This window comes from Kryptolebias marmoratus, linkage group LG16 (genome assembly GCF_001649575.2).
Source record: "Kryptolebias marmoratus isolate JLee-2015 linkage group LG16, ASM164957v2, whole genome shotgun sequence".
NCBI lineage: Eukaryota > Metazoa > Chordata > Actinopteri > Cyprinodontiformes > Rivulidae > Kryptolebias > Kryptolebias marmoratus.
Genome location: NC_051445.1, coordinates 16,325,244 through 16,351,177, shown reverse-complemented (window position 1 = coordinate 16,351,177; position 25,934 = coordinate 16,325,244). Strand labels below are relative to the sequence as shown.

General features: G+C 45.5%; 3 protein-coding genes across 4 annotated transcripts in view; all 3 read left to right on the top strand.

Annotated features, from left to right (window-relative positions):
• Nucleotides 1–1,748: 1,748 nt before the first annotated feature.
• Nucleotides 1,749–5,291, top strand: gpatch3 (G patch domain containing 3). The gene is made up of 7 exons (XM_017438171.3): nucleotides 1,749–2,620; nucleotides 3,381–3,841; nucleotides 3,953–4,130; nucleotides 4,423–4,482; nucleotides 4,572–4,693; nucleotides 4,768–4,895; nucleotides 5,001–5,291. The coding sequence occupies exons 1-7, from the start codon at nucleotides 2,188–2,190 to the stop codon at nucleotides 5,182–5,184; spliced, it is 1,566 nt and encodes a 521-aa protein (XP_017293660.1). The 5' UTR covers nucleotides 1,749–2,187; the 3' UTR covers nucleotides 5,185–5,291.
• A 220-nt stretch (nucleotides 5,292–5,511) lies between these two features.
• gpn2 (GPN-loop GTPase 2) lies at nucleotides 5,512–9,759 on the top strand. The gene is made up of 5 exons (XM_017438172.3): nucleotides 5,512–6,313; nucleotides 6,403–6,559; nucleotides 6,644–6,804; nucleotides 8,061–8,191; nucleotides 8,377–9,759. The coding sequence occupies exons 1-5, from the start codon at nucleotides 5,903–5,905 to the stop codon at nucleotides 8,447–8,449; spliced, it is 933 nt and encodes a 310-aa protein (XP_017293661.1). The 5' UTR covers nucleotides 5,512–5,902; the 3' UTR covers nucleotides 8,450–9,759.
• A 5,455-nt stretch (nucleotides 9,760–15,214) lies between these two features.
• Nucleotides 15,215–25,934, top strand: part of arid1aa (AT rich interactive domain 1Aa (SWI-like)) — a 17,316-nt gene continuing 6,596 nt past the window's right edge. Inside the window, exons 1-13 of one of the 2 annotated variants that reach the window (XM_017438192.1) lie at nucleotides 15,215–16,114; nucleotides 19,010–19,228; nucleotides 19,306–19,920; nucleotides 20,009–20,104; nucleotides 21,961–22,201; nucleotides 23,029–23,118; nucleotides 23,205–23,375; nucleotides 24,235–24,544; nucleotides 24,663–24,808; nucleotides 24,890–24,975; nucleotides 25,074–25,283; nucleotides 25,371–25,575; nucleotides 25,732–25,867. In XM_017438192.1, coding sequence (XP_017293681.1) covers nucleotides 15,215–16,114; nucleotides 19,010–19,228; nucleotides 19,306–19,920; nucleotides 20,009–20,104; nucleotides 21,961–22,201; nucleotides 23,029–23,118; nucleotides 23,205–23,375; nucleotides 24,235–24,544; nucleotides 24,663–24,808; nucleotides 24,890–24,975; nucleotides 25,074–25,283; nucleotides 25,371–25,575; nucleotides 25,732–25,867 — 3,425 coding nt within the window. Of the gene's footprint in view, nucleotides 16,115–19,009; nucleotides 19,229–19,305; nucleotides 19,921–20,008; nucleotides 20,105–21,960; nucleotides 22,202–23,028; nucleotides 23,119–23,204; nucleotides 23,376–24,234; nucleotides 24,545–24,662; nucleotides 24,809–24,889; nucleotides 24,976–25,073; nucleotides 25,284–25,370; nucleotides 25,576–25,713; nucleotides 25,868–25,934 lie in introns of both variants that reach the window. The other variant, XM_017438191.3, reaches the window with a different exon arrangement.

Below are 25,934 nucleotides of genomic sequence, written 5' to 3'. Positions count from 1 at the left end.
TCTTACTTGTTGCAGATAGGTCCTTGAATGACCTCAATTTGGAGAGACAGACTTTAAATCTGACCGGATTGATGGACGAACGGCTCATAAATTCAAGCCGCCGTCTTGAAATAGCTCCAGTTTCAAAACGTTCGTAAAGATTCACACAAATGTTGCTTTATAAACCGCTTTTTCTGTCTCTGTCAGTTCAGCCGGCAGAAACCCTACTCCTGAAGCGCTCCGGGCTTCATCTGAAGAGCTACAGCTAGCCGCCACCGCTTGAACGTAATCCTAGAATTTTACGTAAACAACCACGTCACGTAGAGATGACGACGATGCAAAAGGTTTCTAAGACTTCAGCCGATTTTAAACACGACGATATGAAACTGCAGGCCCAGCACCGCTCGAAGAGATGCACATCACTTCTTCACGTCTCCTCTCGGGGAAATGATGGAGCTGCAGCCGTTCGGATAAGAACCTTGAAAATAACTTTACGCGCAGCCTGATGTGATGTAGTTACCACCACATCAGATTTGGCTAACGTTCATTAGCTGTGGCGTCCATTTTGGTTGCTGTTGATAAATATCACTCTTAAACACATCAACACTTCAATATTTCCTCTTAGTAAAAACTTCCCAGTAGCACAAAGGTCACCTAAACCTGCGTTGCTTTATCCAGCAAAGGTTATAAGTAGTTAATATGTCTTTAAATTGTACTGACACTTTGCTTTTAGGGGATTATTGGTGATCCTCACAAATCTCATAAGAGTGAAAACCTGAAGACAGTGATCCGTTACAGATTATTTTTGTGGGAGTAAAAAACACACAGCTGTCAGTGAAACGATGTTTCCTTCCTCGACATCCCAAATCTTACAGCTCAGACATGCACGCTTTCTTCGACACATTGTGAAGCCCAAGACAACGTTTCTGCTGCTTCTGTTTTTAAGAAATACTAATTTATCCAAGAATATAGTCTTAAAAGTAAGACTGAATTTCTGAATATCTATCAGATTTTATTATTATTATTCACAGTAAGTATACGGTCCTACAAACCAGAACGACCAAGAGGCACAATAATCTGTGGAACATGAAGTGTAAAATGATGTCAGGGTCCAGACTCCGGGCTGTAGTTTTACTGCCTATTACTAACAAAATACCAGGATAAAAGCTGAGTTGAAGGCCAGGGCTAAAGTTAGCCTCTGGGTTAATGAACTCTGAGCAGGTTTGTTCTCTGCCTCTGTGGAAAAGTGTCAAAAAAAAAAAAAAAACACCCGGCAAAGTGAAAGATTTCCTGAAAGACCAGACATTTTGGTTTTATCTTATTATGTGAATTTCTAAATTCCTAAAAAGTTTAAATTTACATCTTTGAACAACACAACGTTTGACAAAAGCTAAGTGAAAACTGCAGGAGCAGAGTAAGAAAAGCAATAAGCAGCTTAATGAGCTTCTTAAATATGCCTCAATTGCCGCCTATTAGAAAGTTTAAGTTCTTCTAATAAAGCCGATATTTCAACCGTTTGCTGACGGGTGTTTTCTTAATGCCAGGAAGGTAAAACATCAGCAATGAAACTAGTACTCGCCTTGCAAACCTTCCAACAAAGCTCCCTCTTCATCCGTTAGACCTCAGGAGATCATGATATATTTTGCCAAAAATAACTCCAAATGGAGAAACTTTTGCCTGGTTCATGAATGATTTTTTAATTTTCTTGATTGCACAAGAAGGTAAACACTAAAAATCGCCAGAAGCATATTATATGAAGACATTTTTACACTTGTTGTTTTAGTTGCATTTACCAAAGCTGCTCTTCTTTTTTGTCCATTTTTTTCATCAAATATTTACTTATTTTATTCACGTGATTGACTCCTATTAGTTCTTTATTTTTTTTAAAAAGTTTGCATTGTGCTCAGTCCAGTGTTTAGATGTATTTATCTGTTTAGTCTATTGTTTGTTCTATAAAGTTGTATTTATTTATTTTAAAGAATTAATAACAGACACAGGCAATTATCGTCTGCCTTTTGTGTAACCTTATCTAAATCTACGTGTTTGTAAAAAGCAAACAAAAACTTTCTATTTTAGTAACATTTATCATTTCAGTGGCGCTGTTGCAGCTGAAAATGCTGGAATTGTCTATCGTCGTTATGGCAACGCTACAGAAGCGGAAGTGACGTCTTACGCTCTTGCCGTTTGCGGCCGAAGACGCAAACAAACATGGCGGACGGCGAAGAAGGAGCTGCGGTGTATCTGGCGATTAGCAACATTCCCGTCGCTTTCCGCTCGGCGGACCTGAGGAATTACTTCAGTCAGTTCATAGAAAGCGGAGGTTTCCGCTGTTTTCACTACCGACACCGGCCGGAGGTTCTCCGGGAGCCCGAGGGCACCGAACCCCCCGCGGCGTGTGGAGGAGACGGACGGGAGGACGAGTCCAGCTCCGCGTCCCCCGAGCACGAAGCCCCTGGACCCACAGAGAGCGGCTCCTCGTCGGCGCCGGCGGCCAAGTCGTGCTGCTGCGTGGTGTCCGTGAGAGCTGAAGATGCCGACAGGCTGATCCGGATGTACGCGGGCAATCACTGGATCGAGTCCAAGGGCAGCTGGCTGAGCAGACGCTGCGTGATCAGAAGAATAAGAGTTTCATCTGACAAAGGTTGGTGAGAAGGTTTAAAGGTTTAAAGCTCCAATCCTGGTCCTGGAGGGCTACTGTCATGCATGTGTTACTTGTTTCTCTGCTCCAACACACCTGATTCAGTGGTTAAATCACCTCGTCATGTTCTGCAGAAGCCTGTTAATCACCCATTGATTCAAATCAGGTATGTTGGAGCAGAGAAACAAGTAAAACAAGCAGGATAGTGGCCCTCCAGGACCAGGATTGGAGACCACTGGTTTAAAGGGACAACTCTTCAGATTAATTTATTTATGCTGCAGCTCCACTTCGATAATGTTTCGGCTCGTTACAGATGTATTTCATGACCCATTTTAACCCATTGTGTGTACATCTACAGCTTATTAGCTTATGGAGTCAGCACTATTCACAGCTAGTTGACATTAGCCAACACCACAATGGCTCTAACTCAGTCAACTTTAAAGATATTGTGCTAACATTCAGTGTGGTTGTAGCTGAGAGTCATTCACACCGCATGCTCCGAGGGTGACATCTTGACATATAGCGCCATCTTTTTCCTAACATAAGATGATCTTAGTTTAAACTTCTGGCGTGAAAAGTGGCGGGCGATAGGCATTCTTTCTAGGAATGCAAGGCCTTAACCTTTTTTTTTTAAATATATATCTTGAACAATCAGCTAAAACTTGCTTATAACCACATTAAATACAGGATATTTATTATCTTTGATTTATTTGTGAGATTATGCGTTATCCTTCATACAGCATCTTCCTTGATCTTCTTCCAGGTGACGGGTCATTCCCTTATAAAACAAAGTATGAGCAGCGTCATCACGTTTCCCTAAGCGAGCACTTCACGGAGGCGGACCTCCAGCGCTTGCCCGAGCTGAACCCGCCCGCTCTGATGCGGAACGGGAATGTTGGCACGCCTGTCACGGTGTTCCTCCAGCTCATCCAGTGCTGTCGCCTGCCTCCGCGCCTCATACGGAAGTTGGGTCTCACTTTCCCAAAGACGGGCTCCAGTCGTCGCTACGGGAACGTGCCGTTCCAGTACCGCAACACGCACACCCTTCCGGCCACGGAGGAGACCGTGTTGACGGCTGCGGGACACGAAATATCAGGACCGGGCACTTGGACGGCTCCATCCTCGAGGTCAAGACTGTGGGCTGATGGCACATGTAAATCCGAGGCTGAGAACGAGACGCAGGACGAAGGGGGAGAGGAGGACGCTCAGTCGGATGCAGACGACGTGGGTTTAAATTAACACCTGTCAGCATGTCAGACAAATGCGCTGCTGTCCTCTGGGCAGACTGCCGTCCCTCCGCTGTGGTTTCTAAATTAATTATGTGGCTGGTTACAGGATGACGACTGCTGCGAAGAGTGGGAACGCCACGAGGCCTTGCACGACGACGTTACGAGCCAGGAGCGAACCAAAGAGCGGCTGTTCGAAGAAGAGATTGAGCTCAAGTGGGAAAAAGGGGGCTCGGGTTTGGTGTTTTACACAGACGCCCAGTACTGGCAGGAGGAAGAAGAAGGAGGTAGGCAAAAAGGGGCGAGAAAACAAAAGACTCTGCTGAAGTTTGTAGAAGAAGAAAATGTTCTATGGAGAGCTTAATGTATTTCTATCGGGAAAATGTTAGTAGGTCAAGTTAAATAAATGAAAAAAGTTTCAAAGTTACATTCAGCAGATGTCAGAGAGCACGGTTCCTGATCAAGCCGAACGTTTTGAAATATGAACGGTTAAAATGTTGCAAAGCATGCAACAGTAGTAAGGTCTGTTTTCCTGATGAAACAGAAACAGTCATATTCACGTCTCTGTTCTTCTTCCAGATTTTGATGAGCAGACGGCCGACGACTGGGATGTTGACATGAGCGTTTACTACGATAAAGGTGCCCGAGTCGTGTTTTATAGCTTCAATGGTCTTGATTGAGAAAAGGAATATGTTAGATTTTCTTTAACCCATTTCTCTCTCGCTCAGATGGAGGTGACATGGATGCTCGTGACTACGTCAGAATGAGGTACGAAAAGCGGCTGAGGGATGGTCTCGAAGTTGGATCAGGGCACAGTCAGACTATTGGCAGCTTTGAGAGGTTCTCTAAGGTGAGGAGGCTGCTGTAATCTTATATGCTGTTCTTTTGGGAATTTTCCTCACTCTTTTTTTTTTCCCGGTGCAGGGTTTCGGCCGGCGTATAATGGAGAAACAGGGCTGGAGAGATGGCGATGGGCTAGGAAACAGCCAAGTTGGGATTTCTGAAGCTCTGGAGAATGAGGGACAACATCCTCATTGCAAACGAGGCTTTGGGTTAGTTCAACCATTAAAACATAACAATTAGGATCAAATTTAAAGGAATAATTTGTTGTTTGAGAAATTGAACAATGATAGTAATAGATATGGTTTTTTTTGCAGGTATCATGGGGAAAAACTGGTATTGCATCCTGTAAAAAAGGCCAGAACGGACTATCTTATAACTACTGTGTATGATAAACCTAAAGACATCGATGAAGGTGATACTTTACTGAGAAGCCAACCCAACACCAGCATGAAGTACAGAGGATGGCAGCCAGGTGGCAGCATTGGCTCAAAAAGATGACCCATTCTGTTTTATACTTTCTGTATAGTGTTTTTCTTCTTTTTTTAAAAATTTGTATTAAAATATATTTATACTTGTTAATTTGTGTGTGTGCGTGTGCATATATTACTGTTTGTTTCTACTGAGATAAATGACAGTAAATTGTATGTTTTTGAAAATAACTCTGCACTATATACATATGTGTGTGTGTAAAATAATAATAGTCTTTTAAGTATGAGGTTCACGAAAAAGAAAATCAGATTTGAGCAGTTAGTTATACGCCTAAATTAACATGAAAGCCGGGCTTTTATTTTGGAAGGGTGTATCATAACCCGGATGTATTTCCTGTTAGCTTTAGCTCAGTTAGCCTTCGTTACGTTCATGTCAGCTTTTGGGCGACGTGCGGTAATTATTTATCGGCACCTTTGGTGTTCTTTTTAAGCAAGTCCATACAGCTACAAAAAAATATATATTTTTGTTTTCTTAACTTTTATATTTTTTTAGACAAATAGTTTCCACGTCTATAAAGTTGTCAAACTTCGGCTCCTTTTTAACATTTTTTGTTTTCTCTTCATTTTGACGCTCGCGCCCGGATGCTAAACGTGACATTACCCTCTTTTATGCTAACGCTACAACCCGCGAGCCTTTGATGCCGCATCTGGATGCTGGCTCGAGTTCGTGTCGTCACGTGTGGACCTTCTGGCGTCCTCCTGGTCCCCGGTTGTAGCGTTTCGAAACCATGTCTGCGCCAAAACCGTCTCTGCGCTTCGGGCAGGTGGTGATCGGACCTCCGGGCTCGGGCAAAACCACTTACTGCCGAGGAATGCAGCAGTTCCTAACCAACCTGGGGCGCAAGGTGGTCGTGGTGAACATGGACCCGGCCAACGAGGGGACCCCGTACCCCTGCGGGGTGGACGTCTCGGAGCTGGTCACCCTGGATGACGTCATGGAGAGCCTGAAGCTCGGACCCAATGGCGGACTCCTCTACTGCATGGAGTATGCGGAGGCCAATCTGGACTGGCTGGAGAGCAAGCTGGCACAACACGGTGACTGCTACTTCCTGTTCGACTGCCCCGGGCAGGTGGAGCTGTACACCCACCAGGATTCAGTCAAGAGCATATTCTCACAGCTGACCAGGTGGAACTTCAGGGTAAGGAAAAACCAGCTTCACGGCTTTAACACACGCCTGCTTCTTTTTGGGAAACATGTAATGATCGTTTTCCACTTTTCTCCTCGTAGCTGACGGCAGTGCACCTCGTGGACTCTCACTACTGCGCGGACCCGGCCAAGTTCATCTCTGTCCTGTGCACGTCTCTGTCCACCATGCTGCACGTGGAGCTTCCTCACGTCAATGTCCTCTCCAAGATGGACTTGATCGAGCAGTACGGAAAACTGGGTAACCGGGGATTTCCTGCATGCACGGGCATCCTTCCTCTCCGACACCCTCAGTGTTTATGATTTTTATTTTAATTTTTTACAGCTTTCAACCTGGACTTCTACACCGAAGTGTTGGACCTGACGTATCTCCTCGATCACCTGGCCACTGATCCCTTCTTTAAGAAGTTCCACCGGCTGAACGAGAAGTTGGCAGAAGTCGTGCAGGATTACGGCCTTGTCTCGTTCGTGCCTCTCAACGTTCAGGTGTCGAGTCTTTTACCTCTCATATCCTGCAACACCACTGTTTTATTTGTTTTTTACATTTGGTTTGCAGTTATGTTGCTTTATGCCAGACGCATGTTTGTTCATCGGTTTAATGCCGCTGTCGTGGCTCGGTTTGCGTTCGAACAATATTTCTTATTAAATTAGTAAATTTTAGCTGGTTTCTGATGAGCAAACTCCCACATGATGCTGTTTTATAGTCGTACCTGTCAGGAAAGCCAGGTTCAATTAAAATCTGACAATTATTTAAACTTAAAACAATGTTTTATAACAACTAGAGGTTAATAGTTTAATACTAGCATAACATTGTTACTGTTTATCAGCCAGATCTGAAAGATTAAAAGGCTGGGTCCACTCTTTTTATGATTTAAGACACACTTGGCTGTTTAATTTTGGTTCAATAATGTCTATATTTGCAGCTCATCTAAGTTTTTTTTTTTTTTTTTTTTTTTTGCAGTGTGCAGAGATGTCATGGGTGCATGTATAGTTTCTTTGTTACAGTCTAAATACTCACAGCGAATCTAAATCAAGTAGAAATTTCTTTACAGTCCAACATTAATGTTCTCACACATTTAAAGTTCCTCCCCTCATCTTCCGCCATTCGAACCGCTCCGTCAGAAATACCCTTTTTTGAACCTGAAGGTTGGAAGCAGCTATGTTGTGTCTGGATCGGATTCTTAGAAACAAATCGGACTTTCGGAGAACCCAAGCGCCGTCGCTGCACACGGGAGCCGGCCGTCTACGTAAAACGGCAGACCGCTGCTTTTTTTTTCTGCTTCTTGTTCAGTTTTAGTTATGCTGCCACTCATTACCTTGGCAACCCCCAGGTGCTCGACACCGACTTAAAAGGCGAGAACTCACATTAGACATGGAGAAAAGGACAAAGAAAGTCCCGAGCTTTGAGAGTGAAGCTCTACGCCGTGCGTCTTATCTCAGAAACCTTGGCTAACAAAACAACGAGGCTGACAACGCCGACTCGTCGCACGGGGCTTCAGGGTTTCTGTGAAAACGATCTGTAGGTGGGGGTGAAACGTTCGATAAAAGCCAGACTCATAAACATATTCCCGATGCCGAGCAAGCGTCTTATTATCGCCAATCAGAAACAACAAACCCAAACGTCCTCCAACGGCGTGTTTGTCAAGGACTCGCCGAGAGGGTTCGTTCGGGTGAGCGTTTCTGTGCGTCTCTGAAAGGGGAAATCCCCGGGGGTCACGTGTCGCTTCTTTCCTCTCCACCAGGACAAAGAGAGCATGATTCAGGTCCTGCGAGCCGTGGACAAGGCCAACGGCTACTGCTTCGGGGACCTGGAGGAGAGGAATCTGCAGGCGATGATGTCAGCCGCCGTGGGGGCAGACTTCCAGTTCAGCTCGTATCCTTCGCCGAGCCCCGCGGTGACTCATCAACCCTTAACAATCCCCTGACTGTTACAGGGCGCCTAATGTGTTGTGATGAGCCTAATGAACCATTCTGTTATAAATAACTCATTCATTGCTGTTTAATTAGATCATCTATATTCCTTCTTCGTGTTTTCCTTAACCCCTCCCCTTCTCTCAGTACTCTCGGGGTGCAGGAGCGGTACGTTGAAACTGGTGCCAAGACTTTGGAGGAGGAGATGATGGATCTGTGAGATGACAGGCTGAAATAAAAAGCACCGGTACACCCGTTCACACCCGGCAACTCCTGTCCCAGTTGTCTGAAATAAAAAATAAAAAATTTATAGCCTCGCTAGCAAAAGAGCTGGATGTGGGAGCTGAGCAGAGAAACCACGATGAGGACTGAAAGGAGAAAACGCTGAGCTTGAGTGTGGTACCTTTTTTTTTTTTTTTGTATTGCAAGAAATGTAAATAAAAACTCCTGTTTAAATAGAACGAATACTAGTTAGGTACTGATTTTAAACAAAACTAAAAGTTGTTTTTTATTATTATTGGTGCCGATGATTAACTTTGCTACTCTTTCCTCGTCTTTGGAATAACATGTCAAAACATGTGGTTTGACTTTTGGTACTGGTACATCATACAGCAGAGAAAAAATGAAAAAAAAAGCAAAACAATTCCACATAGACAACAAAGGACTTTTGGCTAATTGAGAAAACCGAGGCCTCTTCGGAGCTCTGTAGTTCAGGTAAACCTCACAGTAAAAGCATCATTCAAAGTTTAAATGAATCATAAAATGATGCACTTTATGCAGCTAAAATGGCATTTTGATATCCTGAATGGATTTTACACCATTCCAGTTTAGGTTTTGTGATTGTTGAGGATTTTTTTTTAGCGACGTGTTCATCCTGGGAGTGATGATGTCACATGGCTTTTACGTTTCAGCTGACTAAACTTTCCAAAATATCTGCGAAAAGCTTCTCCTTACTCCCACGAGTACTCTTCTCTTACAGTTTACACATCAAAACGTAAGCTTTTTTTGGGGCTCTTATACTGCTGAAAGTCTTACAGTTTCCTCTCCAGTCCTCACACCCAAACCATCATTGACTTCCACTGGATCTGAGCTGAAGGCTCTTTTTACCTCGGCTGATCTCCTACATAAAACGCTGACGACCAGACGGACGCTTCAGAAGCTTTTTCTTTCACAGCAGCTCTTTTGAAGCTTGTTTTCTAGTCCGTGTTTCTGTCTGCTGTCAGGGAGTGAGAGACACGGGTGTGTGGTTACCATGGTGACCCTAATGAGCTGCTGCATGCAGCTTTAATGTTTCTTTTCGTCGTGGTTCTCTTTACTCTTCTCAGACAGTTTTATACGTTAAAACGTTGACATTTTGTCAGCTAAGAATGTTACAAAAGGAAATCCCAAACAGCTGTTGCTTTTTCATCTTTGCTAACAACTCTGTGTGTTTATTTTAAAAGCAAAAAAACTTGATATATTTTAACTTTCAGGCAGTAGCTGCGTTAAAAACTTTTAGTTATTATTTATCTACAACAATAAAGAAAATACCATAATTATTCACCCAGTTTTTACTCCTTTTTTAGATAATTTGAAGGTAGTGTTGTTTTTTCTCCTAAATATTTTGCTGAATTATAACTTAGACTGCAGAATACTTTGGTTGTTGCGCAAGGCCGAAGGAAGTAAGGGTGGGGAGAGCGCTGCAGCACCTTCTGATGGTTAGCACCACAACATAAATGTGCATAATGAAAAAATAAAAATGGGTTTCATTACAGCTGTATGTTTCAAACATATACTGTAAATCTGGTACATAAACCCTCACTGCTGTATTTCTCTGTGCAAAAGGCTTCAAAAAAGTGGGCAAATTGCTTGTGTCTGCAGCGTTAGCAAAAATATCTCCGGAGCCGTCGGGTGGATTTGAGTGAAACTCGGTAATGCGACCACTGGCTCTACAACTGCTTCAAGATGGCCGCCGCACCTGGGAGACCTTAGCCAGGGCTAAAGCTCAGAGTGGTGGTCGCTGAGAGTCATCCCCTAACACGTACTCGGAGGGCTGCCCGTTGTGTGGTGACTCTGTTCGTCTGTTAGCGAAATATCTAACTCTCAGAGAGCCATCCTCGGCCGTACATCTACAGCTCTGTTCTCCACACCAGCATTTGGGTCTTTTAAAAACTCACAGGCTCACAGAACCCACCTTGCATGAAGGAGAACATTTAGAAAGAAGAACCCAGGAACCTTTTCTGTGCGACGCTTCATGCCCCAGAATCCCTCCTGATGCACCTCAGCCTTTCCTGACCAGTAAACTAAGGTTCAGGCCCAAATAAAAGAGTCAAAGAGGAGGGTGAATCAGAGCCATGGGCAGCAGAGGGGCTGTGGTTCCTCTCCTCGCCGCCAGGTGGCGCCTCTCCCTGCAGCGCCTCCTTCCCAGATCCGGGGAAGTCTGCTCCAAGTCTTCCCGGCAGCCGGAGCAGAAAAAATTAAGTCAGGCGGGGAGAGGAAGCCACATTAAATCTGTGTTTCTGCACAACTGGCCCTGTGTCTGCTCTTTGGGATGGAAGATATTCTCTCTTGTCTGAAAACCCCGCTTAAACTCTTCCTGTGCTTCTTATTTATATATATTTAAATAAAAACACATCACATCCGCATTTAAACGTCACATCAATCAGTAACACGGTACACACACGTAGATAGATGGATGTTTAAACCCAAAGGAGTAGTGTGTGTGTGTGTGTGTTTCTCCTGCTGTGTTGTCTAAAATAAAGCATGATCCACTTTGCGTGCTCGCACTGCTGTGGGAAATCACATTAACCCTGTGTGGTGTGATGTGGCTGCAAATTATAATGTGGACAGCTTCCTGCCTGTGAAGCTCAGAGTGTGTGTGTGTGAGAGAGAGTGTGCATTAGGGGGGTGTGTCAGGCAGAATGTTAAATTGTGTTTCGATGTTTGTACATGTGATCAAGTATGCCTCCTCACTGGTACTTCCTGCCTCCCCCCTCCTCCTCCTCCTTCTTTAAACCCCCTAGAGGTAGATGTGTGTGTTTGTGAAAAAAGAGAACCTGTGTGTGTGTGTGTGTGTGTGTGTGGTGAGAAAAGAAACCGAAAGGCACTCTTGTCCCACTTACATACCAAATTTGAATTCCCATCAATACCCAATCGAACTGTTTGAGCTCCTGATCCCCCCCCCCTTTCTTCTCTCACACACACACACACACTTTTCTCTGATTCCACCCCTGCACAATGCGGCGCACACACCCTGTGTGTCATGAGTGTCTGCCTCGCTCTGTCTGTGGGGAACGAGCCACAGAGAGGCTTCATTCGCCTCCCACCCCATCCAGCAGTTCTGACACTTTGAAACTGTCCTCGTGCGTTCACCCCCCTTCCTCTCCCTCTGCTAGATAAAGTCTCTTTTTTTCTTGTGTCTTCCTCCCTCCTGTTTGGTTTAGTTCAGTGTTGAGAGAGAGAGAGAGCGCGCGCCCATCCCCCCACGCTCGGCACAGAGTGTGTTTCTGCTGGAGTGAGATACAGACAGAGAGGAGAGGGGGTGGTTCGAGCAGAGCAGAGCAGGCAGACAGGCAGGCCGGGGAGGGAAGAACAGGGAATGTGCATTGGTAGTCTCGTTTGCTGCAAGGCTTCCTCCTTCTGCTGTGGAAAAACCTGTGTGTTGCCTAAATGCCTCACAGAAACACTGCTGATAAAGACCCCCCCTTCCCTACAAAAAAGAGCAAGAAAAAAACACCACCAGGCCACACAAATGTAGTCACAGAGCTCACCATTCCTTCTTGTTTAATGCACGTCTATGGGGAGCCGTTTTCAGCGTTCGTTTAGGTGAAGAACAGGCAAATCTACTCAAGGCGGCTCCTCGTATGTTGCACCAATGTGGCTGCCCGAGTTGGAGGAAAGCTGCTGCCGTTGTTTTGGCTTTAAAGAACGGCACGGAAACAAATTGCAAACATGCAAAAACAGACCGAATAACCTGAACGCAGGTCAACGTGAGACAGGGTGGCCCAGCACAGGGGCAAAATGAGACACAAAGTAGCCCTATGTTGCACAAAAAATGCATCAAAGAGTCACAAAATGTCATTAAAAAATGAGTCTTAAAGCAAAAATATGATATCTAAACAGATTCTAATCTGTCTGTGTCACGAGAATCCAGATAGAGAGAAACATGTCTTCAAGGAACACAAGTTTAAAGACATGGTTCAGATAGTCCGAGCTAAAACGGACTGCTGCTTTCTACAGACAACTTCACTCAAAGATTTCATGCGAACGCGGTTTGGAAATATGTGGTTATTTACATAGAAATTTGTGATTATAGCAGCAGCTAGCTGTAGCACTTCTGGTGCAGACCATCAACATATATTGTAATACCAGGCCAAATGTCTAATAGCAGCAGGACCCGGTTCATGGGAGCTGCCATGTTGTATTTTTGGAACCAGAGTCTGCTCACTAGGCGTAGGATTTAAGTCCCGCCCACTCCCCCACAAACAGTGTTATTTGGCCATTTTAAGAATTAAATAACTAATTACAATTAACTATATTAGAAACTGTTATATTTGACCGTACAGCAGGAGGTTAAGAACTACATAAGTCAACACTGGGAACAAAAGAATATCTGAAGTATATTTATTTTAATAAGGACAAATTTGCAGTTCATTTACATTGAGGAGGCGGGACTTAAAACTGGGTCCAGCCTATGAGGACACTCGTCCCCTTAAAGCTTAAACCTCTGGAAACCTTGATGTGGACTAGTATTACAATAAATCTTGATGGTGCATTTTAAGAAGGAGTATTTTAATATTTCTGCCAGAATAACTGAGTAATACAAAAGTGACACAAATGTAAACGTTCATAATGTAGTGTCTGTATGACAAGTTAGACATTTTTTGAAGTTGAAGTCGTTTCAAGACAGCAACAATCAACTTGGATTTGCTGTTAGCTTGACAAATTGATAAGTTTCTCCAAACTGAAGTCATTCAAAGAGCCAACAGATAAGATGTTAATTGTTCATAACCTTTCCACAAAAACCCACTTTAAAAGACCTGAACTATCCCTTTAAGGACTTTGAAGGGCCCGGTTGGGCCACAAAACAACCACAAAGAGATGGAAAATAATCAGATTCGGACAGGGGGGAAATTACTTCAATGAAGCATAAAATGAGACAGAAAAGTGACGCAAAGTTAAACACAAAATTGCCAAATGTTACACAAAACAGCACCAAAGGGTCATAGAATGAATATAAAACATGTAAAAAAGGGACAAATTCGAGTATCAAAGCAAACACAAGGTAATGTGTCTACTCTGTCTATTTTATGGTAATCCTACAGAGGAAAACTGAACTGAAGCTCAGAGGAAACGCCTCAGCTGAGAAGTGAAACGTCTCCGAGAACAAACCTTCATTTAGGCTCTGTGGAGGATCCAGAGCCGCCAAATGTGATACAATAAAAGCGCACAGAGAGTGGGAGAAAAAGGACTACAGAGACATCTGGACGCGAACAGCCACGAGATACAATAAGAACCACGAAGAAAGACAAAAGAGCAAAAATCTGCCGCAAAATGAAACACAAAATGATGAAAACATCGGCAAGAGCTGGAAGACACACAAACGCTTAATCTGTAAATTATTTCAGTGTTATGTGCTTTTAAAAAATCTGTGGATGCCCTGGTTTTAAGGACACATTTGAGCACAATGTAAGTGTGCAATATCTCCATTATGTCTGCTTATATGTCCACCCTTTAGATATACATGAGAGATAATAACTCATTAAATTCAAAGGGACTGAACTTTTCCCACATTGTTTTTAAACAAAAACACAAACATATTCCAGCTATAAGTGTCCAGCTAGAGTTTTAAACTAAAAGAGTCTAATTTTAAGTTGCGTTGGCTCCAATTATTAGTCAGTTGTAGATGTCTGAGTCTCATTACTCCATAAAATATTTTGCTAACAGACAGACAAGATGCCACACCATGTGTAGAGCTCAGAGTATGTGTTGCGAATGACTCTCAGCTACCACCACACCAATTCTCACCTTAATGTCTGCAACACGGGCTGAGTTGTAGCCATTTTCGTCCTGGGTAAGGTCGACTAGCTGTGGCAGCCATTTTGAATCGGGTTGACTCCAATTGCTAATGATTAATAGATGCACAGATAATGAGCACTTCCTGAGAGTTTCACTAATGTAGGCCCAGTGGTTCAGGAGATATTTTGCTAACAGACAAACATGGTCAACGCCGACAGTTGGTGCCAAAGTTTTAGGCCGGAACACCACGCGGCGCGTGGCGCTCAGAGCACGCGCTGGGGGTCAAGTTCAGCTACCACCACACCAAAAATGAGCCGAATTTCAGTAAAACTGGTTGAGTTACAGCCAAATATGTGTTTCCTAAAGAGAGCGCGCTGTGGCGGCCATCTTGACTTGGGTCGTCTCCCAAAGTTAATCAGTTGCAGATGTGCTCCCGGCAGATGTGTCGTGAAAATTTCATTAAAAGCCGTGCTCTGGTTCGTGAGAAATTTAGTGCTAAGGCTTCAGACAAACGTGTGTGTGTGTATGAGAGGAGGGGGGGGGGACCAAAAAAAAAAAAAAAAAAAGCCGTAATCGCGGGCGGACCAGCGGACCCACCCGGTCCGCCCCAGGAGCCGAGCCGTTCCGGGTTTTGCGTCCGTCCGCGCGGCTCGGTAAAATGGCTGTATGTAGCGGAGCCTCGTGTTGGTTGGATTAGCTCCCTGCCTCTGCCCGGGCTCAGTAACACAACTCCCACAACAATTTCTGTCGCTTCTCTACGCATTGTATGGAGCCTCCATCATCTCTCTAACCCGATTTGCGGAGCCGGAACCGGCGGGATGGCAGCCGGATTCGGTCCGGAATAAGGGGGTGGGAATGAATCGACACAAGGATTGATGGTTCTACGCGATTATTTATATTCAATGCTAGCTTTTGATTGTGACTGACTCGCCGAGAGAGAGGGAGAGAGAGGTGGTGGTGGTGGAGGTGGTGGTGGGGGGGTAATATCATGGCCGCTCAGGTCGCCAGCGCCGCCACTCTGAACACTAGCCCGCCTTCCGAACTTAAAAAGCCGGATCGAGAGCCCAAGGACGATTCGGTTCCGGGAGAGAAGCAGTCCGACAAAAAGCAGCCGGGTTTGGACAGCGGCTCGCCGGGCCGGGGGGAGCTGCAGGACGGAATCGACGGTGGAAATGCAGGGGGAGGAGGGGAACCTGAGATGAAGAACGGGAATGGGAACCCGCCCAGGGTTAATAATACTACCCCGAATGACTCAGTCGGACCGGAGGGAAACAACCACCCCGGGTTCGTGCATCACCACGGCCCCGCTTTCCCTCCACCTTCGTACGGATACAGTCAGCACTACGGTCGGGCCGCTTTTCATCAATATGGCGGACAACAAAGCCCTGGCATGGCAGCTGCTTCTGCGGGTCCGGGTGTGCAGTCGAGCAACATGATGGACCCGTATCAGCCCAATTCGCACGAACATGGCTTCTCGAACCACCAGTTCAACAACTACAACCCATTCCCGAACAGGACTCCGTATCCCGGCCAGGCGTACGCCATGAACTCTCCTCGCAGCGCTCAGGCGCCGACAGCTGGGGGGCAGCCAGCTAAGCAGCAGCCACCGCCGGGAGGACCCGCGGCGATGGCTGGATCTTACAACAACCAGAGATATAACATCGGGAACCCGCAGCCGACGTCCACGCCGACGCTCAACAAGCTCCTAACCTCACCCAGCTCTACGCGGGGATATCCGAACTACCAGTCGAGCGACTACAGCGGCCAAGAAGGAGCTAGTAAGGGACCAGCGGAGTACGGAGGGAGCAATCCGGGTTGGCAACAAAGAAGCCATCACCCGTCGCCTATGAGCCCGGGAAGTGCTGGGCAACCGCTCGCAAGAAGCCAGGTAAAGACATTTTTTTTATTTTTTGTACTAAAACTACTAAGACTCGAGCGTGTTTCCTTCCCTCCTTGTAGCTAGTTGTGAACGTAGCAGGACAGCCATTGTCTGATACTAGCTCGCAAAGACTCTAAAATGGCTGCCTGTCGTGTGTATTTTTTTTCCTTCTTTACAACACGCCGCTAAAAAAGACTGGTTGCTTTCCGTGTGTTTACCAGGGGACATGTAGCGGGGGGAAGAGCGGCGCTCGGGTCGGGTATAAGTGGACGAAATGATGTTCGGGTGGCTAAGAAGGCCCTACTTTGGGGGGGGGGGGCTGTAATTTTGTAGCCACGGCGGGAGGAAGAATGTGTTGCGTGAGCCCGAAGCCTCCTTCGCGGTGTGTTAAATTGTCCCGTTTAAACTCTTTTTGTTTGTTTTTTTAAGATAGCCACTCGAAGGTCGCGCAGTTTTAAATCGTGATTAGACACCGATTGAGACGCGCTTCCTTGTGTGTGTGTGTGTGTGTGTGCGCGGGGCTGCCGGGCTCCTCGCCGTTCGCCCGTGAGCGGCAGCCGGCTCTTCCCGGCGAGCTTGGCCGGGGCTGCGGGCTGCTCTTTGCAGTGGGATTTGAATTGTGGAGGTAAAAAATCCTCCTGTCAAAGCCAGGAGATAGTTGGTCTTGGGTTGACACGCGAGCTGAAATCTGATTGGCTCCTCACCCTGCTCGCTCATGGCCATTTATAATTACATGTGATGCAAGGCAACAGTTGCTGATAAGGACACACTGCGTGAGCTCATCACAGGGTCACCAGAGGTATTTCTGCTTCTCTGCTCCTCTCACTTCCACTTTCTCAAAAACCACCTACCGATGCTCCAGCAGCTGGGGGATAATGGCTCGTTCTGTGTATTGCATATATATATTTTTTGACTTCTGTACTCATTGTGAATGTCATTATAGGGGCTTAGGTCTGCACCATCCTGCAACACCTTGATTTTGTTTGTTCGTTTACTATACGAATAAAATTAGCACAGTCATTACATGTTCACACCATTACATCTGTTATTAAGGGTGCCAATGCATACGCTTTGAAGCACATTTATTAATATTCTGCTCTAATTTTTAGTCCTCAATTCGATCAAATCATATGGGGATCAATGGGTTTTTGGTGAAACGCTCGAGGAAAACCCAAACCTTTTGGAGCGCTCCAGCTCAGCCGTTCTTCACAGCAGAGACATCGTTCGGAGTTTTAACGGGTCACAGAAAGTTGGGTTTTATAGGCCCAGAGCTGGCATTTTAATGTCTTTGATGGTTTTTACACAATCTCAGTTTAAGTTGGAGGATTTTTACTGAATGTTCAATTAACAGTGGATGATGCTGAACAATTTAAACTTTTGAGCTGCCTACATTTTTATAATCATTTGCAAACAAACTCTTCTCACTCCCACCACTCTTTTTGGCACATGTATATAAGTTATACATAAAAAAACAGATATTTTGTCTCCTTTACCCAGTACTTGTAATTTTCACAGCCAAGGTTTCACAAATTTGGGTATATTTTATGCCAAAACATTTACTTCAGAACAGGAGGGGTCTTTTTGACGCATCATGTCTCCTACATGAAACCCTGTGGAAACATAAAAACTCACACGTGTGACCATCAGACTCTTCTGCCGCTTACGTTTCAACAATTTCTCGAATCTGGTTTATAATTTTCTCACAGTGATTGCTTGAGGCCTACTTTTCAGTCGGAGTTTTTCCGTCTTGATCACTTGGCGGTCAGGGAGTGAGAGAAACTGGTGTGTGGTCACCACGGTGACCATAGCAAGCCACTGGTAGCGCCTTAAACAGTTCTGTTGATCTTGGGTCCCTCTGCATTTCTTATACAGATAAATATTAAACTCTAGGCACTTTTTTTTTAGTTTCGATCATTAAAAACTTGTGTTGGCGCTCATGCGGTAGCTGCGTCAGCACCGCCTGTTTATGATCACGTTAATTAACCATCATATTTTTTTTTATCTGACGCTTGCACAATACCAAAGCCGTTCTTGAGCTTCTGTCTAGGAGAGTGTGTGGCCATTGTGTCTGGCATGCCAACACAAGTTTGACTGTAAGGAATCCCCCCCCCCCTGTCCAGCTCCCCAAGCCAATCAGAAAACAGTCCACCGTCTCTCACCCACCAAGGGAGTTTCCTCTCTGTCTTATGCAGATTAGCCATGTGCCGAGCTTATTTATTTCACCTCATTATCTTGGATTTACAGTTTGGCACGAGGCATTTTGTCTTTGGTTTGTAGAAGAGGCTGTCGCCGGGCGAGGATGCTCCTCTCAGCAGAAGTGCATGTGTGGGAAATCATTAGAAATGACACAAGAGGTCATTCTGAGTTTTTTTTTTTAATTTTTTTATTTTTACGGGGGTACTTCTTAAGTGTTTGTAAGCCCATGTACATTTCTTCTCTCTCTCTCTAGCTGTTGTTAAAGTACTTCCCGCTTTTCTGGTGTCATTCATTCAAAGCCAAACTACCGTCTCTTGAGGGGGAAAAAATACTTGGACCAGGTTCAAAACAGGAGCACAGCTGGGATATGTTTAGGATTGGGCAGACTGCCCTCCATTTGAAAGTAGATATATATATATATAGCTCTGTTGACTTCCGAAACTACGGCAAAGTGAGAAGAAAAAAAAATCAGGGTAATGACCGTGGGAAATAAGGTGGGGTGGGGGTGGGGTGGGGGCACAATTTGTCCATTCATTGAAGTGTGTTTTTAGTTCTGAACAGACACGCCACCGCTAAGTGTTTTAAAGCCTTTGAATAAAATGATCTAATGGGATAAATACACATGTGTGAGGAGGAGTTTTTATTTACTGCATTTCCTATTTTTAGTGGTTGTTTAAATTTATTTTTTTGTGTTTTTGCCATGCCCAGCCTCCTGGTCCCATGGATCCAATGGGAAAAATGAGAGGTCAGCCATACGGAGCAGGCAGTCCGTACAGTCAGCAGTCACAGCAGGGGACTCCTGCAGGTCCTCAGCCTGGGCCGGGGTACCCAGGCCAGGGTTATGGCCCTCCAGGTCCCCAGCGATACCCAGTGGGGATGCAGGGACGGACCCCTGGAAGCATGGGTGCTATGCCTTACGGTCCACAGGTATTTATTCTTACCCAGAAATATTTCTGTCTTATTATTCTGTGCGAGTCTGAATGTGTCATTTGTCCTCTGCTCAGATGGGTACCTATGGACAGCAGGGACCAGGGGGGTATGGTGCTCAGGGCCAGGCACAGTATTACAACCAGGCAGGCCAGGCTCCTCATCCAAGTCAGCAACAGTCCCTTTACCCGCAGCCCACCCCTGGACAACCTGGCAGGCAGTCTCCTTACCCAGGGCAGCCCCACCCTCCATCTTCAGCACCACACAACCAAGGAGGACCACCCTATCAGCAGCCCCACATGCCCCCACAGTCCCAGGGCCCACTGCCAGGCCCGTCGCAAGGGCCTCCTCAGTCCCAGCCACCCTACACTCAAGCGTCAGCCCCGCAGCCCAGCCAATCCCCTTACGCCCAGCAGCAGGGGCCTCCCAGTCAGGCCCCGCAGCAGCCAAGTTCCCAGGCTCCCCCTGGATCACAAGGCCAATCCAGCTACCCAGGACCCGCACAGGGTCCTCCGCAACCCCCCTCGCAGCAGCAGCAGCAGCAGCAGCAGCAGGCACAGTCTCATCCACAGCAGCCACCGGGGCACAGCCAACACCCACACGGGCAGCCTGCAGCTTACCCGCAAAACGCTCAGCAGCAGCAGCAAGCACAGCAGTCACCTTATCAGCGCTTTCCTCCTCCACAGCAGCAGGTACTGCCCCCAGTCGCAGAACATTTTCGTCCTTCTGAATGTTTTTTTTGTATATTATGTTTAATTCTGCGTTTTTGTGTTTTGTTAGGAGTTATCCCAGGACTCGTTTCAGTCAAACGCTCCTCCATCCACTCAGCCCAAATCTGGCCCAGAGGACGGTCAGGGCCGCCCCTCTAGCCTTCCGGTCAGTAACGCTGGTTAAATCACTGCTAGGGACATAAAATCACTTGTTTTCACACAGCGCGCCTGCTCTTAATGTGAGCCCGTTGGTCTCAAATTAATTTGTTTTGCAGTGTTTTACAGAATGCATTAATTTTATAACTTTTCAAGAACATGTCAGCATGACATTCGACCTTTTTTAGCTTTAAATTTCAATTTTCAAGTTTCTTTTTAATTATCTTACCATTTGCTCATACTGTGGCTGACATGCGCCATGCTTTGCAATGATTTTTATCTCTGCTTCTGCACATCTGTGGTAGTTGAGGCGTGGCTGTGTGGTTGACGCGGAAATGCTGCTGTGACTGAGGTGCATCTGAATTCTGGCCAGCACGGAGGGGTCTATTAGAAAATTTTTGTTTTTCTAAGCATTTTTGAAATAATTGCGACGTAAAAAATTGTTTATTTCCAACAGCATCTCAGACATATCTGTTGGTTGCAAAACATTCACAGGTTTGAGCAGTCAGCATAAATTAATGCGAATAGTTTAACTGTGATAACACATCTTCATGTGATCAACAGGGTTTTATCCTAATCAGTCACCACACTGAAACTCAGCTGAGGTTATAGTATCATGTTCCAAAATCACCTGTGCACTGAGCTCTAAAAGGGCAGAATAACTCACAAATAATCCTCTACAATACTCTGACCAGTCGTGTCTCTCGTGGCCCAGTCTATCAGTTTGTCGATATTGGGAGCAGGGTTTCACTTTGTTGCCAGCTGAAAACGTCTGCAGGTGATGTTCGTTTGTCGTCATTTCTTCCTGGGCTTTTTGTGCCATCAGAGAACATAAACGTACACAACATGAGCATTTGAGTTCAACCCGGTGTCAAGTCAGCAAACTTTGACGTGGAGTCTGAATGGAGAAGGATTATTGAAACATACTTAAAGAGAGAATTCAGAAATGGTTGAAGTATTGGTCTGCAGAAATGTTGTGAACAGTTAATATCTTACCTGTTGTAGATAGCTTTTTGAACGACTTTAGTTTGTTGAAATAAAGATTCTGATGGCTGTTCAAAGCAGAGTCAAGAACAAAGTGAATTGTTCCCATCTTAAAATGACATCAACCGCTAAAATTCTTCAGCGGATCGTTCAAACGCTGCTTTTAAACCGTCCTCAGTTGTGCATTTAGACGGTTAATGTGGTATTCCTGCAGTTAATGTCTGTGCAGATTCTCAGGCTACCAAAACCAACTCTCTGAGCAACTCACTAACCATTGGTTCGTCACTCCTGTCAGAATTAATCTCTAAAGCTGGCGGGGAGGTCTAAGAGAAAATAAATTAAAAAAATTAATCTGTAATTTTCTAAACATTTTATTTTAAAATAGCTATGTACAACAGGTAAGATGGTAATTGTTCAGAAGCCCCTTCTATAAAGCTCTGAGCTGTTGCTGTTTTTGTTTTGATGCAAGCGTGTGTTTGAAGAGACCTTACACCTGAAAGGATTTTTGAGTGAATTTTGTCTGTGTTGAGCTCACGTGGCAGAGCTGCCGCTTCATGCTGACTCTGCTGCTTACATCCTACAAACCTCCGTAACCATGACAACTTCTGGCAATAATGCACACTCACTTTCTCCGTGCAAAAGATAAATAAGGACAAAGGCCTCTGGGGATACGTGTGTGTATGTGTAGCGTTTGAATCTGTGCCACTCATGTCCTAATATAAAGTGGGGATTTTATCGTGGTATTACAACAGGTGAGGTGAATAAAAATAATCCATCCGTCATGCACAAATAGTGATTCTTTTGGAGTCATAACCTGATGTTGTCCCCACCTGTTTATGTTGACTGAATTGTTGTTGTTTTTTTTCCTGCTGCCGTTTCCAGGACCTATCAGGGTCCATTGATGACCTGCCTACAGGTACGGAGGGCGCCCTGAGTCCCGGCGTCAGCACGTCGGGTGTGTCGAGCAGCCAGGGCGAGCAGAGCAACCCCGCTCAGTCGCCCTTCTCGCCTCATACGTCCCCCCACCTGCCGGGCATTCGAGGGCCCTCGCCTTCCCCGTCTGGCTCCCCCGCCAGCGCCAGCACACCCCGCGCAGGACCGCTGTCACCCGCCAACATGCCAGGTGAGCCGATGCCTCACAGCGGAGGTGAAACGTGTGATATTGAACAGGTTTTATCTGGTCTGAGTGATCTTCCCTATGGCTGGTTCTTTAAGGCGGATCAGTGCAACGTGTTTCAGTTCAGTCATTCAGTGTTTTCAAACTTTACATCCCTGAGGATTGTCTCTTCTTTTTCTAAATGTTACTGCTCTTATGTATTTATTTTTATAAGCAGAAAGAGCTCTCACTGGATAAATAATCACCCTGACCCAATAACACGAAGATTGTAAACTTGGTAGTCGAAAAATAATCAGTGATGCTGTTTTAGCAGCTGTTTTGTTTGCAGACATATTGGGTCATCTTTAGTTTTTGTTGAAAATGGCATAATTATTCAAAAGAAAGATTCCTTGTAAACATATTTCCCCTGAAGTATCTGCCTAATATACTTGTCTTCCTTGAGCATCCTGACGTTTGTGTTTATTTGGCATTATCTTACAAAATGTAGATTTCTGAGGATTGACCTAAAGGATCAGGTAGAGTTATAATACAGGACTAGTATTTATTTTGGAGTACTGCAAATAAAACGTATAGGACAAAAATATATTGGTGATGATTGATTGTATCAATGAACACGTAGATATGGATTTTCAATATAGTCTGAAGCAAAGCTTACAGATGCCCACCCTTCTACCCTGTCATTTTCTTTACTTCTCATAATATAAAAAGTAGAAAAATATCTAAATAAACCATCTTAAATACTCCTATAAACTAAACACACAGCAGAACAGCAGAAGCTGCCCACTGTACCCTGCCTAAGCTCCAACTAACTGAACTTAATCCTCATCATTTAGGGACCCAGATGCCTCCCAGGCCATCGAGTGTCCACTCAGATGGGAACCTGCATCCTGGGATGAGCCAGTCTCCTATGGCGCAGGACAGAGGTATGCTGTTCAGGCTCAGACAGTCGTGTCAAAAGCGTTTTTCTTTTCCGAGTCTAAGCAACCGTCTCTTATTTTGTTTGTTTCAGGGTTTATGCAGAGAAACCCTCAGATGCCCCCTTATGGCTCCCCCCAATCAGCCTCTGCGCTGTCGCCTCGCCAGTCCTCCGGAGGTCAGATGCATCCTGGGATGGCCCCGTATCAGCAGAACAGCTCGATGGGTGGCTACGGGCAGCAGGGAGGGCAGTACGGCCCTCAAGGTACTTTAAAACTCACTCTGTCTGGCTTTGACTGCAATAGAAAACAGAAAATCCTTCTTTAATACAGGGCTGCTAGAGGTAGATTTTTTTCTTTAAGAGCTCAAGTTGTTAATTAAATAAATTTTCCGCATAATTTACAATCTGTTAGCGAAATCTCCTTGTGGAAATAAGCTGTTAGACAAACCTATGGAATACATTTCCCTGCCTCATAGGAACACAGTGACATCGCTGGTCCCTCCCTTCGACTCTGACTCTGCTGCAGCTATTTATAGCCGTGTAGCAGAGAGTCAGCTGATGTAGCACTGCCTCCTGCCAGCAGAGCAGAAAGTGCCACAAAGGCTTGTTGCTCTCGGTGCATAGTTCTCTCCGCTGGCAGACCGAGAGATAAAGTGGCTTTTTCAGATCAAAAACCTCCTAAAACCTCATGTAGAATACACAAAACAACAAGTCTGGAAAAGCTCTACGGTCTTGATTATTGTTCACTTGTTCTTCCATTTCTCAGTTATTGGGGGCAGGTTTGGGGGAACATATAGAAGTGTAACACTAAAACTGTGCTTACATTACACTAAAGAGCCTAAAGAAATTGTAGAACAAAACTATTAGCTGTATACAAAGCTAGACAGGATTCATTGCCTAATTAGACGGTTCTTGTATTAAGATCCGTAGATGAAGATTTTTTAAAGTTTCAAAAGTTAATTTACATAAAATACATTAAATCAGACGTGTATCTCAGTGTGTGGAGTAAAGCTAAGAAACTATTATTCAATTTAGAGAACTCTACAAAGAGATTTAATGAACTGTTTTTTAAGTTGCAGCTAATTTTTTAAAATATGTCTGTGTGCTGTGATATAATCTGTAGGTTATCCCCGCCAACCTGCCTATGGCAACATGCCCAACGCCAACTACCCTGGACCAGGGATGGGCTCCATGAACCCCATGGCAGGACAGGGTGGAGGCCCACCGTACGCTGGCATGCCTCCAGGAAGGATCCCTCCCAATCAAATGGGGGCTCGTCCCTACGGCCCCAACATGGGCCCCAGCATGGGACCAAACATGCCCCCGAACATGGGCAACATGCCACCCCAGGTAGGCTCAGGAATGTGCCCCCCTCCGGGCATGAACAGGAAGCCCCAGGATCCGACGGCCATGCAGCATCCTTCCACCAACAGGTCGGTTCACGTGCGGATAATTTATTTACTGCACACAACTCTCCTGACTCCTACAGCAGGTGTAACAGCTGTTTCTTACTAGTTCATCAAAATGTCTTCCCTTTTTCTTTTTTTCCAGGATGCCTGGTTACCCCAACATGTCCCAAGGCATGATGGGTTCTGGTCCACCATATGGTGCGCCGATGAACAGCATGCCTGGAATGATGAACACTCCAGGTGGATCGCCTTATCCCATGGGGCCAAACATGGCCAATAACACAAGCGGTAAATCCTACCGAAATGTCTTCGATTTTGTTCTTTTTAAACATGGGAACTTCCCTCCTAATTCCAGTCTACTCCATGTAGGCATGGCCTCTAGTCCAGAGATGAACAACAAGATGAATAACAAGGTGGATGGCAGCGTCACGCCTAAACCAGAAACCAAATCCAAGGTATAAAGTCTGCCAAATTAACTAAGAATACTTGCAGAACTTCTGATGGATTCTCAGCGTTCTTAAAATGGATTTCTTTATCCTATGTCACGGAACAGAAGTCCAACTCTTCCACGACTACAAGCGAAAAGATAACGCGCCTGTACGAGCTGGGACCTGAGCCAGACAGGAAGATTTGGGTCGATCGTTATCTGGCTTTTGTCGAGGAGAAGGCAATGGGCATGAGCAACCTGCCCGCTGTGGGACGCAAACCGCTCGACCTCTTCCGGCTGTATATGTCGGTTAAAGAGATCGGAGGAATGACACAGGTTACTACAAACCACACGACGCTCCAAAGTGCATGTGCTGCCGGGCCGTTTTCTTTTCTAATTCTGTCTTTTTGTGCGTCTTAACAGGTGAACAAAAATAAGAAATGGCGTGATCTGGCCACCACCTTGAACGTGGGCACGTCCAGCAGTGCTGCCAGCTCCTTGAAGAAACAGTACATCCAGTGTCTGTACGCCTTCGAGTGTAAGATAGAGCGTGGTGAAGACCCTCCCCCTGAGATTTTCACAGACAACAAGAAGAACCAAGCTGCCAAGGTGCAGCCCCCCTCTCCAGGTTAGAGACACTCTTCATCTGTTCTCATAAAACATGCGCCTCGCTGACCCACATCTGTGCACTTCAGAACCAACTCTTCCCTAATTAAAGTCTCATACCGTGTCTGTCTGTCTGCTTCTCTCTTATTTCAAACTGAAGCGTCCCTCTGCTCCACAGCTGGGTCGGGCTCTCTGCAGGGTCCACAGACTCCCCAGTCCACCAGCAGCTCCATGGCCGAGGGGGGAGACCTGAAACCTCCCACGCCGGCCTCCACCCCTCATAGCCAGATTCCTCCCATGCCTCCCGGCTCCAGGTGACTATCACAGAGTTTCACAAATAGACCCGTACCAATAATCAGCACGATTAATTTTCTTACACCC

Coding starts and splice junctions, on each gene's coding strand:
- gpn2 (XM_017438172.3), top strand. CDS start 5,903: ATGTCTGCGCCAAAACCGTCTCTGCGCTTCGGGCAGGTGGTGATCGGA. Junction 6,805..8,060: donor TCGTGCCTCTCAACGTTCAG/GTGTCGAGTCTT, acceptor CCTCTCCACCAG/GACAAAGAGAGCATGATTCA. Junction 8,192..8,376: donor GCAGACTTCCAGTTCAGCTC/GTATCCTTCGCC, acceptor CCCTTCTCTCAG/TACTCTCGGGGTGCAGGAGC.
- gpatch3 (XM_017438171.3), top strand. CDS start 2,188: ATGGCGGACGGCGAAGAAGGAGCTGCGGTGTATCTGGCGATTAGCAAC. Junction 4,694..4,767: donor GCTTTGAGAGGTTCTCTAAG/GTGAGGAGGCTG, acceptor TTCCCGGTGCAG/GGTTTCGGCCGGCGTATAAT. Junction 4,896..5,000: donor CATTGCAAACGAGGCTTTGG/GTTAGTTCAACC, acceptor TTTTTTTTGCAG/GTATCATGGGGAAAAACTGG.